Raw genomic sequence first — 13008 nt, 5'->3', positions numbered from 1 at the left:
ACTAAACACGATAAACATAAACAGCCAAGACATCGGCTGTGGACTCTGAGTTTTAGTTTGCTTTTATACATATTTAAAAGGAGATTATGAGGAGATTAATTAGAGACGGTTATCGATGGTTTAACTTACTCACGGTCCTGATGAAGCGTGCCGTAGCCTGGAGCTGTGAATAAATTGCTTGTGTCTCTGTGTCACGCACATGTGGTGAACGGGGTGAACAGACTGACACACTTATCAGGATGTGGAGTTTGTAAATGCAGGCGGGAGGATATCCCTGATAAAACTGCTACGCTTTAAATATGTCAGTTCACCGGTCTTTATTTGACTTGATAAATAACTACACACTGTCAAGTTCAATTTTTCATTTAAAGCCTGAACCATGAAATAATTACAAAAAAATGTAAAGTTTTTGAAAGTGGAGGATTTATTCTAAAAAATAAAAAAATGTAACATTAACCTGTAAATATGTCTTTTAATTTACATCATATTCGCTACTTCTGCCTTTTTTTAAAAATGTATTGCTTGAAAATGTGTTGTGCAATTTATTTTGGGGTCATTTTTGGGAAAAAAAAAACTAAACTGATAATGAAAAAGACTGAAAAGCTCAACATCATAATGTCAGACATCCTCACCACCAAACCAGAACACCTTCGGGGCACTCCTACTGCTATCCTGTGTAAAATATTAATAATAGGACTCACCATCTTAAACCATCTCCGGGGGGTTAGATTGACTCTGGAGGTCAGGTTATGGGATACAGCTGTTACAGAGCCTCCAGATGTTTTTTGGCCCATTGTTGCCCTGCTAATCTCCACCAAATGAGACTGTGTGTGTCTGCAGGGGGCTGCAAACACCCTCACTGCTCTTCCTCCACATGCAGATACCATCCAATCATGTTCTCTGAATCACCCCAAAAACACACAAAAATACAAAAATACCAGAACTTCACTGCTCTAAAGTCTATGTATTGTGTTTCTGTCCTTCTCCTCGCGCCCCCCCCCCCCCCCCCAATCAGGATCTATAAAAAGGGTCCAAGGAAAAAACAGTGGTGATGCAGCAACAGGGTCATGAGCAGCCAAGACTCACAGATGCACGTGGGGAGCTGCTGCAACTCAAACTGCAGAACATTCATGCTGGTTCTGATAGAAAGGTCTCAGACAACACAGAGCATTGCAGTTTGTTATGTATGGGACTGCACAGCCGCAGACCAGCCAGCGTTCCCACGCGGACTCCCCGTTCACTGCTGAAGGCACCAAAGATGGGCACGTGGGCAACGGAATATGGCCGTCTGATCACCACGGCCCATCTTGTTAACATCTTGTTGCCAGATACTGCAGCACACCTTCAGGGTCAGGACTGTTTTGTTTTGTTATATATAAGTAAATATAAATAATTAAGATTATATGAGGTGTTTTTGTGTTTTTGTCTGTGGCCTGGAGAGAGACTGATGTCAGCTTGACAACTAGGATGATTGCAGGCATTAACAAATTATCAGATGACTGTGTTTTTTCTTCTTTTTGAACATCCCAGCTCTACCCCCCCAGCCTCAGCTTTGTTAGTTCCCCACAGCATCACTGCTGGATCAATGATGTCCAGCCAGCGTTGATACCCAAGGATAGGAAAGTCAGGATCAAAGCGGTAGTCATGGAAACAACCCCGGCCTGCTTCCACCCACAAATCGATGGTGTTGGTAGTGGTGGTGGGCTGGACGTGGTGAGGAGAACCCCCAGTCTTATCCGTCATTCGGGCGCAGACCCCATCATCCTCCGAACAACAGGAAGCAGAATTCCAGGATAGACGGGGAAGGACAGTCAGGAGAAAAGATGGTGAAACAGGCTGCTCGCATCCACGCTGGGATGCTGTTTCTGGCTGTCTGCCTTCAGATGGAGGCTGCCGCTTCTGCTGCAGGTACGTTGAGCACAAATACAGAACATTTGAGACATGCGGCAGTTTCTTTGTGTTAAAAGTCAATTCTTGCTCTTAGAAGATCGTTGGGTTGTCTTTCTGTAATATTGCCTTATTTATCTGTAAATGTCTCTATAAATTGAACTGAATTCATTCTCATGGAAACAGATTTTGATTTTGAGTGAGAGCAAACGAGTACTAAGGATGTGTTTTCTAGAAGTACATTTAAAGAGCCAAACTGTGAAAGGAGCAGGAAATAGTTTTCACTGAGATCACTTTTTACATTTTGGCGGCTGTATGAAAGAAAAAGTGACTTGACCTTCTTCTTTTTTTTCTGGGACACAGTGATAGCAGGTTTTTTATTTTTCAAACTCAGGCTTACTGGTATTTATTTTTAGCAGTTTACAATCAAATAGTTCATATTGGTGCACTTTCCCACATGCATTTGAAACTGGTCTCTCGTGTGCATGAGTAGTAGATTTATTTCTAATAATAAGTGCTGTACAGTAACAGTGGCTCTACTGTTACTGAGTTTTTTTTTAAACTCTTGACATCCACCTTTTCGCTGGGAATCCATCAGGGGTTAGGTTTGGGTTTTATTTGATGTTAAATATGAAGCTAAAAGGTAAAGAAATAAACAACTTTGGGTGTTTAAAACTGCTAAAACAATTATAAAAAAGAAGCAGATGTTAACCAAACACAACTGGTGGCGGAAGAGGTAAATAAAAGCAGTTTTCTTCAAAGCTTCTAAGTCCAGAGAACAAAACAAAATATATGTGGGGGACATTTTTTTTAAGATAAACACATGATTCAGACCAAATATTTTGTGTAAGCTCCCTAAGAAAGTGCAAAAATCAGAGAGACTGTATTCACTGAGTGAATCTTCAAATATGTAGCCAAACACACTATTTAAAATTCTGTTTGCTGTGGTTCTCTCATCATCTGGACTCTTTTGAGGATGGTCTCCTCTCCTTCAGACTCCTTTGAACATCACAGCCGACAGACAGAAGTTGACAGCGTGCTCTGTTTGTGTCAGCGTGGGGAAGAAAGTGTCAAATATTTATAATGAATCAGAAAGAGCAACTATACTTTGAGAATATGAATCGAGGCTCACATCCCTGCAGTTACAGTAACTCTGTGGTCTAGCAGAGGAAGGAGGGGTGGCGGGGGTGCGCTGCGATGCAACCGCCTCAGCTGAGACAAAGCTTTAATTAAACATGACCCACAATCCTTCATTATCCAGACAGCGAGCGCAGCTGGGCTGATCAATGGCATGGATTTGGATGATACTACCCCACTATCTGCCCTAATAAATAACTCACACGCAGCTTTGTTTTATTTATGAAATGCATCCAATCCTTTAAATTCACCAGCTCCTTCTGCTTTCTCAAAAAAAACCCAGGCATGGCGAAAGCTGAAGGAGCCCAGGATGGTGGCAGCAACGGGGACACCATCAGCCATTCCTTGGTCCTGGTGCAGCGTCTGGAGGCCCTCCTGATTCAGGGCAATGGAAGCGACGTGTCGCTGCGGGTGGAGACACCCAATGCGGACGAGGTGAAGGTGATCCAGGCCCACGCCCTGGTGCTCTCCCTGCAGAGTCCTGTATTTGAGGAGATCCTGCTGAGCCGCAACAGCAGCATGCTGGTCCTGAGAGAGAGCTCCGACTGTGCCTCTGTGTTTGACAAGTTTATCAGGTGAGGCGGGAACAGAGGATGCCCCTCCCCCCCAGCATCAGGGGAACATACACCTTTGTCCTTCAGGGTCACTTCAACTAAGTTTGATTGAGTTAGCACACCCTCTAGAGGGAGGAAGTGTGAAACTGCAGCTCTAAATATGAGCCCATCAATGATTACAATGTAAAGCAAATTGACTAATGAGGAAACTGCTGTGCTGTTCAGTAGCATCTGCTGTAGTGTAGCAGCACCGAGAAGCCTGCAACAGCAATCAATAAGCAAATCTATTTTTATCTCAGCTGCTAATGAGATTAATCAAAACACACATTACGCTTCTTTTTCTTATTCTGCTTCGATTAAACCTTCTTGTTCTAAAGAGAACCACTTCGTTTTGATGTTAACTTAAGGTGTATTTTCTGTTAACTGCCTCTGGTTTGATGTTTGGATCATTAATCTGCTCATCCAAGTGCTTTTTCTTTAAGGAAAATTTAATAAATAACAAAAATAACTGGATTCGTGACTACGTGAGAGCACTCTGTGAGGGGGAAATCATCATGAAAGGAGGCCACTGTTCTGACTTTTTCTCATTCTCAGTCATTATCAACAAAGAATGCTTTCCAGCTGCTGGAGCAACAAGAGAGGTTTAGAGTCACCTGAGGTCACTATGAGGTCTTTAAAATGTTACGAATCCTGATGATTCAAGATTTTGTATGTGAGGAAAAAGGATTTTTAAGTAAATTATGGATTGAAGGGGACAAACGAAGGCTAACATTTCTCTGTGTTAACCTAAATTGGGATTTATTATTATTTTTTGCTATCATTAAGTTAGTTTGCTAATACCCCTGTTCTGTCATACTTTAAAGCAGAGACTGTATATAAAAGATTCAAGCTGTGTCCCAAAACATAGGCCGCATCCTTTGGAGGCTGCATTTGTAGACCGATTACCTCACTGCCAGGCGATGAAGGCTGTCCCAATTCGAAGGCTGCTCCAAACGCGGCCGAAAAATGCGTCCTTCATTCCCCCGAATTTGAACGATGGGTCGGGCTTATCCTTCGTGGCCCAACCTATCCCAGAATTGATAGCGCGGCCGAGCCAATTCCAGTTTCCAACAATGACGGCAGCTACTTAGTTTTAATATTACTCTAATTACACTTTCTGGGTCACAAATAAACTTTTAAAATATGTTCAGACGAAAATGCAGCTGTGTAAACTTGAAACATCTGCCGTTTATCAAGACATCACATATTTGCACAAGTGCTCTGATGTTTTCGGAGACGTCTGTTACCCATCAGATCGATAGCTATCCGGAGATTCAAGGGTCACTAAAGCCGGGGGAACAGTGAACTCCCAGCACATTGTTTTCAACCCTCCCCCCCCCCCCCCCACGGGTCTGTCGCTACTCATGTTGAACATGATATATAAGTCATTTAGATAACTTCAAAATGTTATTGTTTGGCTTTTTTCAGTGTTTCATTTGTTCCTGAGTAAATCGGTTTGGCTGAGATTAAAATGATCAGATTAGATTACATTAAATAAACTTTATTAATCTTCCGTGGGTTTCACACAGCTGAATAAACACCAAACAGAAAACTGATTAAACAGAAGTGTGAGATGGTTGAGAATTTACGCCAGTGTCCTGCCATAATTTAGATGGCAAGGAGCAGACAGCTGAGTTTATTAAACACCACTGAGACAGCGGTGACGCAAATCTGAAGGCTAGACCCTCCCATTTCACAGCCTCGCACTTCCGGCGTTATCGGTCTTTGAAGGACCCGGCCCACGTAGACCGCGAAGGCCGGGTCCTCCGAAGGATGCGGCCTAGGTTTTGACATACTAATCTTTGGGAAAGTTACCCTCAGCCCCTTTGATGTGTACAGTTGGTAATTTAGTAAATAATGGTCCCAGTTACCTGCAACCGCATTAACAGAAAAAGTGCAATGTTATAATTATTGTATTAACTTAATTTTTCTATGATACCTAATTTGAAAGGTATCATAGTCAAAACCCTAAACCTAACTCTAGACTTAATGGCAGTGGATGCTAAGACTTAAGATGTCTGCTATGAAAATGCAGCTTTTCCAGCTTTAGCATGAGTCTAAGAATGTCTAAAATACACCCAGCAGTGGTCATAGAGTCAGCTTCTCTTCTCTGTGCAGGTATCTGTACTGTGGGGAGCTTTCTCTGCGTCTGGACCAGGCCACTCCTCTACACAAGCTGGCCACTAAGTATCAGGTGCTGAGTCTCCAGCAGGGCATCACCCAGTACATGACCCAAAATCTGGCCAGGGACACCCTGTCAGGCCACGTGGCAGGCTGGTACGAGTATGCCCTGCAGGCCGGGGATGTGACTCTGAGGGACAGTTGTCTTCAGTACATGGCCTGGAACCTGTCGTCTCTTCTGCAGAGCGGCGAGTGGGTGACCATCAGCAGCCAGCTGCTTATGTCCCTGCTGCAGCGTTCAGACCTCATCCTGCAGAGTGAGATGGAGCTCTTCTCAGCCCTGGAGGCGTGGATTATCCAGAACGATCCGGACGGTTTGACGGCTGAGAACGCTTTGAGAGCTGTGCGCTACGCCATGATCCCCCCACGGGAGCTTTTCCTCCTACAAACCCAGTCCACAATCCTGGCTCGCTATCAGGAGTCGGTGCGTGACCTGCTCTACATGTCCTACCAGTTTCACTCGGCCTCGCCACTACAGATGGCCAAATACTTTGACGTGAACTGTAGCCTCTTTGTGCCCAGGAACTACCTGTCCCCAGTGTGGGGGTCCCCCTGGATCGTCAACAACCCGACACGGGACGACCGCAGCATGAGTTTCCAGACCCAGCTGGGGCCCAGCAACCATGACGCCAACAAACGCGTGACTTGGAATGTCCTGTTCTCCCCGCGCTGGTTGCCCCTGAGCATGAGGCCCATGTACACCGAGACGGGCGCCATGCAGCCGACTCGCGTAGAAGGCGGGCGTCCTCGCATCATCATCACGCCTGCCACGTCCAGCACCGACTTTGCTGGAGTGAGCTTCCAGAAGATGGTGCTGGTGATGGCTCAGCAGCAGGGGAAGGTGGTGGTGAAGCACGTCTACAACTTCCACCAGAGCACAGAGGAAAACGGCGATTTCTTGGCCGAAGCTGACCTGTACCGCCGGACATCTGAATATCTCATGGACAGCTCCCTGTTCCTCCATATTGTTGTGAAGCCACTGTACCAAACCCTCATAAGCACCAAGAATTAACCTCACTCCAACCCTCACTCATATCCCATCATGGAGACGTGGACCTGAGTCATTGGAGTCACTGAGCAAATAAAAAACAAAGATCCTGATTCAGGACTGCCTGAGAGCATTTTGTGAGGGTAAAATCATAATGGAAAGATGGTGACAGTCTTTATTCGTCTTGTCCAAGTGCTGAAAAAAACTCACTAGAGGACCAAACAGAAATTAATCTGCCACTGAAATTAGTCCCCAAGAAATGCACCATTTCATCCAGGCTGAAGAGTATTTAATAAAAACACAGCATCCAACTATCTGAGAAAATTACTGCACCATAAAAACCTTGGGTATTAAAGTTTAAAGTGACGTATGGGCTAACACGCTAATAATTTTGGTCTTTTTATGGGATTTATTGGCACTCAGGAAAATGCAGAACATCACCAGCTTCGTCCTTTATTCTTGAGGTTGTTCCTTTGTCATACACTGATTTGTTATTGGTGCTATTATACCCCATTTACACATAAAGGGGTCACAGCTGATATTCACTGCCCGGTGTGCACTGATCTAAAGCTTTGCTGATTAAATTATACCCTGATGTTAATGTTTGCTGATGGATTTTGTATTAGCTGTTTTTGTTTTTTTGATTATATTTTGTGTTGTTGTGAAATATGGTTGAAAAATTGTAGATGGCTCAATTTTTTAAATCAGTAAATTGTTAATTCAGTGCTTACTGGAAAGTAAATTGATTTTTTTAAACATTTTTCTTCTACTTGTATGTTATAACTTATTTAGAAACCCAACCTGTACTCCTTCTCACCGATGTCGCAGCACCTCGTTAGCGAATCCATTAATGTGATCGATGCTGTTACTTACATCCACTGCTGCATTAATCAGTGTCGCCTGGTAATAAAGATTGTTTCATAAGTTTTAAAAACTAAACTGAATATTGTCCTGATTGTCTTCCGGCTTATGTTTTGTCACCACATGCAAAAAATTATTTTCTGGCAAATGTCAGTTTATCAATTGTTTTTTTTTTACTTTATCAAATTTATTTGTCAGATATAAAAACAAAACAAAACATGTAAGTAAGCAGAACCAAGCTTACATTTAAAATTTTAAATCATTTGGCTCCCAGCTATCTATGCAAACTCCTTCCTAATAAACGAACTCCCTAATAAGTCACTTAGATCTTCCAATCAAACTCCTGACGCAACCGAGGTCTCGTTTGAAGTCCAGAGGTGATCGGGCCTTTGCTGTCGTAGCTCCCAGACTCCTTATATTCATTCCTCTGAGTTGATCCAGTCTACAGCTGCCCTGGGGCGCACTGACAGAGGCGAGGCTGCCGGACACTGGCGCCACCGGGCCCTCTGACCACCACCAGTAGGCAACGGGTGAAGTGTCTTGCCCAAGGACACAACGACCGAGACTGTCCAAGCCGGGGCTCGAACTGGCAACCTTCCGATTACAAGGCGAACTCCCAACTCTCGAGCCACGATCGTCATATTGTCATATTGTTTCCTGCCCTCCTTTTAACTGTTTCTTTTTATTCTGTCTTATCCTTTTGCTCTGACCGACTGTGAAGCACTTTGGTCAACTTTGTTGTATTATTATGTGCTATAGAAATAAATTTTGATTTGATATTGCAACTGCTTCATTTAAGCAGACCAAAAAAAAATGCTTGCCTTAGATGGACACAACGCGTAACATCCCCTCCAAATCTAATAGACTTAAAATAAATAAGAAAAATGAAAAATTATGATATTTTTTCTTATTAAAACCACAAAACTGCTTTATTACATGCAAATAAAAGTTTTTTTTGTTTTTATCACATAGATGTACTATTATGGCTTCATTAACATGTACTGTAGGATAATCCTGATATATTTCTGTGTTTAACTTCTACTGTGATTCTCAGGTGTAAGGCAAAAATTCAGAAAACAGATCACGTCGATTCCATCCTCCTCTTTCAAACTTACTAACAAAAACATGCTGAGACAACAGAAAGAAGAAGTGACATGAGCTCGTCACCGAGGACTTGGTTTCATCTTCTGAAACGGAAAAAACATCATGAACTTTTCTGTAAAGTCAAGTGTTGTTGTGATTTCTAAAATATTGTTGTGTTTTGTACCTCGCAGCCCCTGTAACGTCTTATTAACGTGATATTATTGCTCTACGGTTCACAGCGTTTTCTGTCTGGATTCTTTGCAGACACCTGAACAAAGAGTGTTTAAAACACCTGCGATTCATTTGATCAAGTTTCCTTTTATGCAAATTTATATTTTTTTTACTTTTCACTGCACTGACATCACTGCTGACTCTTCAGATGATAATTCTATAAATAATAAAGTGATGCACAGAGCTCAACAGCAGAAAGCTGCACAGAAATGAAAGGAACAGTAATAATAATGCAGCAATAATTCTGCTGCATAATCAGTGCTTGAACTTTTGTACTTTGCTCGTTGCTCATATTAAACTTGCTCAGTCTCAAATAAAGAAATCAGTGCAGGCTCGAGTAATCCCTGAGCGCCACGGGTTTAAACCTTACTGACCTGCCACACTCACCTTTCTCCCACTGACTGTTTTTGCTTTCTCTGTGCTGACTTTGATCCATGGTATGATTTAATCAGCTAATTTAAAAAACATTGAACCAATTTCTATCATAATTCTTCCTTCGGATGTTCCCTATTGGGGTTGCCACAGTGGATCTGCTGCCTCCATCCCACCCTGTCCCCAACCCTCAGAATGTCCTCCTTCACTACATCCGTGATCCTCATTCTTTTCCTGGCAGCTTCATCTTTAAAATCCCTTGTCCATTGTATCCACGATCCCTCCTCAGCACACGTCTAAACTCTTTCAGCCTCGCTTTTCTAATTTGTCTCCAGTCAATTCAGTTTTATTTATTAAGTGGCAAATCAAAACAACAGTTACCTGAAGGGGCTTTATATTGGAAAGCAAAAACCCCACAAAGGTCACAGCGTATGGCCCCTGCATGAGTCTGAATCTCATGGAACTCTCTTCCTGTTAAAAGGGAGTTCTTCCTCCTTGCTGTTACCAAGAGCTCCCTTAGGAGTTCACTCTCTAATATCTCTAAGAATAATATAGAATAATAAGAAAAGAAGCTGAGAGTGACTTTTTAACGAATACAGATTGAATTTATTACAGAATGTGCAGATTTCTTAGCTGGTGCAAGATTTTTTTTATGTGTTTTACAAACTATTGCATCATGAAATCGATGCTGAAAATGTACAAAACCCACCAGAAATGAATATAACAGTCAGTGTTTCCATTGCATCCTGTGTGCACAGACGAAACCCACACCCACTCTTTTTTAGGATACGTTACAAACTTCAGCGTCTTTGCAGTTTCGAAAATAAAACGCCGCAGCGCTCACTACATTTCCCACAAGCCTCCGCGGCCCAAGCAGGAAGAACGTTCTCTCGCAGGGGCTCACACTGATCCAAGTTAGGAGCTTTCCGCTGCCAGCCTTGGCCCATCATGTAAGTGCTGCGGAGAATTCTTTGCAGTGCATTTGCAGAATTACCTGATTTCCCGACGGCCGTGCATCCGTCCCGGCGCCCTGCGCACGGACGCGCACGCTTCGGACGCGAAAAGGCTCCAAGTGCATGAAGATCGAGGCTTGTGTTTTTGCATCTTTGTTGCAGAAAGCGAGCCGCTGAAGCTCCAGTGCGAGGGCGATGGAGGGAGGGAGTGAGAAAGAAGGCAAAGTCTTTTGTGCTTCCCCTCCCCCTCATCAAAGCAAAGGGGAAATGTCTCAGTCGAAGGGAGGTAAGAATATGAAACCGATGTGTGCAAAACTAGCGATATGCAATCACGGCTGCACGAGCTGCAACGTGCACCGCTGCAGGTCGAGAACGGCCGGTGCATTTTAAAGTTAGACGGCTAAGAAGGGTCAGTTGCATTTCCTGTTTGAGATCTTCCCCTTTGCACAGTTCCTGGTAAGACGATGCTGTGTGGACTCACTAGTACTGGCGCTATTAGCAGCGCACAGGCAGGGATGTAGAGCACGGGGCGCCTTAATAGTCACGAGATAGACGGTCTTTATTAGGAACTCTGCACGAGTTGACGCGTGGCGCGTGCACGCTTTTCGGGGTAAATCATGAAAGCCTTGTCGCGTGCAGGGCTCTAAATATGTGGTTTGGTGCATAGGGGAGGGGGTGGTGGGGGGTGGCATGACGTGACAACCTGCAGCTGTCAGTGGACAAGTTTGTGTGTTTGTAGGCTGCAAATTTATTTCAGGTCGTGAGGAGAGAAAATGCAACAAACTGATGGCAAAGCGACCCGCGAGCTTTAAGGTGGAGGGTTCAGGAACAGGGCGCACTCTCTGCGCTTTGCAAAGTGTGTCAGCTGCTGCTTCTGTCCAGCAACTGGATATGTGTCAAACCCCTGGGTGTCCACCGATGTGCAGCTTTCCCCCTTTTGCATGCCTGTCACACTTTTGACCCAACTTTACCACCCTGCAGCAGCAAGAGGTGGAGGAGGAGCTGTGCTCAGCTTCCCCCCTGCAGCCTCTTTAAGATCATCAGTGAATGGAGCTTGCAGTGGAAGAGCCAAACAGCTGCAGTGAGAGCAGCTCGGGCCTTTTTTCTCTCCCCTCACCGTGATTTCCAAGAAGTGCAAAGTGAGGCTGGTTTGTTGCACAACATGCAGCATTCTCTCTCTCTCTAACACACGCACACATGCACGCACTGAGAGGCTGCACAGGAGGTGAACAGGTAGGAGAGAGCAAGAGCCCCCCTAATGGTCAGATCCTGTTTATCTGCTCCAGTTGAGTGTCCACCCACACGGAGGAATTGTCTTGTTGCAGCCAGCTTATCACGTGGTGAATAATGCAACACGTTTTATTTATGTTTTGTAGATGAATGAGTTGGTTTGGGACTTTCCTGAGAGCAGAAGTCGGTTTCTGTTGTCATCCATTGACGTCGGTAGAAGCAGAAAACTGCACATGTGCAGTCGCACGAAAAGTGGATGTAGGCCCAGTTAAGATCTCGTCTTTGATTTAAAATGACATCCACTTGGTCACCTTTCAGCTGAGAGATGATTTGGTGATCGCTCTGCAGCTTTTCTCAGTAGGTGAATATATTTACTGATGTCTGCACGATGACAAGTCATTATAACATCTGCTCAAAGCTTCTGACATCTTGGACCTGACAAATATTTCTCCTTTAGTGTGAAACAGTAAACATCACAACAGTAAAAACTAGCCTCAGACCGATCATTTAAATGAAATGCAAACAAAAAAACAAAACAAATTAAAAAGATGTGTTGTTTCTCTGACTTTCTGTGGATTAGTATCAATACTAATAGATAAATACGCTCTCGTAGTACATTTGTAAATGATTAAATTTCTGATTAAAAACTCCACTGAGGTTTGCAAGAACCCTTCGGCTGATCACAGAGCACACAGCGTTATCGCCACAGGCTAAAGACGGAAAAGTTGGCAGCATTGTTAACGGGGGCACATTTTGCTGGCTGGCTGGCCAGGTCGCGCCCCCAGGTGTGTGTGTGTGTGTGTCTATGGTTGCGCTGAGCGAGTATTTTCACCTCATGCTGCAGAGGTGCGCTGTGTATTTGCATTTTATGCATCAAAAGCTGTTCCTTAAGCTACATTTTCAGACAAAATTCTGAGAGATATTTGCAGAAAGTGAAGTTAAGAAAACAGATTTTGGAAATGTTGGAAAGTGCGGCTCTTTCTTCTTCATTTTCTTCTTGGCTTTTTACATGCTGTGTCACATATGTGATTAGATTAAAACAGATTACAAAATGTGATCTTTTATAGACCGATGAAATTACAGAGCTGTGTATAAAAGAGTTAAAAATAGCTCCACCAACTATTCAAATTCAAATTCAAATTCAAATTTTATTTGTCACACACACACAACCATACACAGTATGACATGGGGGTGAAATGCTTGTAGCTGTACAATGCCCGACCATTAAATGACAGAAGAAAAGTTTTACAATATTTACAATTTACTACAAAAATTTACAAATTAACTTAGGAATTTACAGTAAAGAATGTGCAAATAGCAGAAGAGATTATAAAGATAAGGATTATAAATTATAGGAATTATAGGATTATAGGAAATGTGTGGTGGTGCGTGTGGTGACGTGTGTGAGAGTCCAGTCTTATAGTGACGTGTTGGGAGAGTCCAGTCCTACACCTGGTTCAGGCCCCGAATAGCCTGGGGGAAGAAGCTCCTC

General features: G+C 43.5%; 2 protein-coding genes across 4 annotated transcripts in view; both read left to right on the top strand.

The window, feature by feature from the left end:
- Positions 1 to 1644: 1644 nt before the first annotated feature.
- On the top strand, positions 1645 to 6810 carry btbd17a (BTB (POZ) domain containing 17a). 2 transcript variants are annotated; one of them, XM_085361086.1, is made up of 4 exons: positions 1645 to 1908; positions 2257 to 2259; positions 3308 to 3599; positions 5736 to 6810. In XM_085361086.1, exons 1-4 carry the CDS (start codon positions 1824 to 1826, stop codon positions 6808 to 6810), a joined length of 1455 nt encoding a protein of 484 aa, XP_085217212.1. In that variant the 5' UTR covers positions 1645 to 1823. The 2 variants fall into 2 exon arrangements, with proteins under 2 accessions (XP_085217212.1, XP_085217213.1); XM_085361087.1 differs by lacking the exon at positions 2257 to 2259 and having other exon boundaries at positions 1824 to 1908.
- A 3412-nt stretch (positions 6811 to 10222) lies between these two features.
- The window catches only part of map2k6 (mitogen-activated protein kinase kinase 6), a 38274-nt gene continuing 35488 nt past the window's right edge, over positions 10223 to 13008 (top strand). Inside the window, exons 1-2 of one of the 2 annotated variants that reach the window (XM_085361646.1) lie at positions 10223 to 10283; positions 10449 to 10572. In XM_085361646.1, the coding sequence (XP_085217772.1) occupies positions 10482 to 10572 (91 nt within the window). In that variant the 5' untranslated portion in view covers positions 10223 to 10283; positions 10449 to 10481. Of the gene's footprint in view, positions 10573 to 13008 lie in introns of both variants that reach the window. The other variant, XM_085361645.1, reaches the window with a different exon arrangement.

This window comes from Diplotaxodon limnothrissa, linkage group LG8 (genome assembly GCF_057381915.1).
Source record: "Diplotaxodon limnothrissa isolate DT_005_m linkage group LG8, D_limnothrissa_male_GT1.1, whole genome shotgun sequence".
Lineage (NCBI taxonomy): Eukaryota > Metazoa > Chordata > Actinopteri > Cichliformes > Cichlidae > Diplotaxodon > Diplotaxodon limnothrissa.
Note: the sequence above shows the minus strand (reverse complement) of the source record. Positions and strands in the feature narration are given on the sequence as shown.

Bases quoted from the DNA above. Each gene is read 5' to 3' on its own strand.
- btbd17a (XM_085361086.1), top strand. From the start codon at position 1,824: ATGGTGAAACAGGCTGCTCGCATCCACGCTGGGATGCTGTTTCTGGCT. The intron at 3,600-5,735 runs GTGAGGCGGGAA...TTCTCTGTGCAG, and splicing joins GTGTTTGACAAGTTTATCAG to GTATCTGTACTGTGGGGAGC.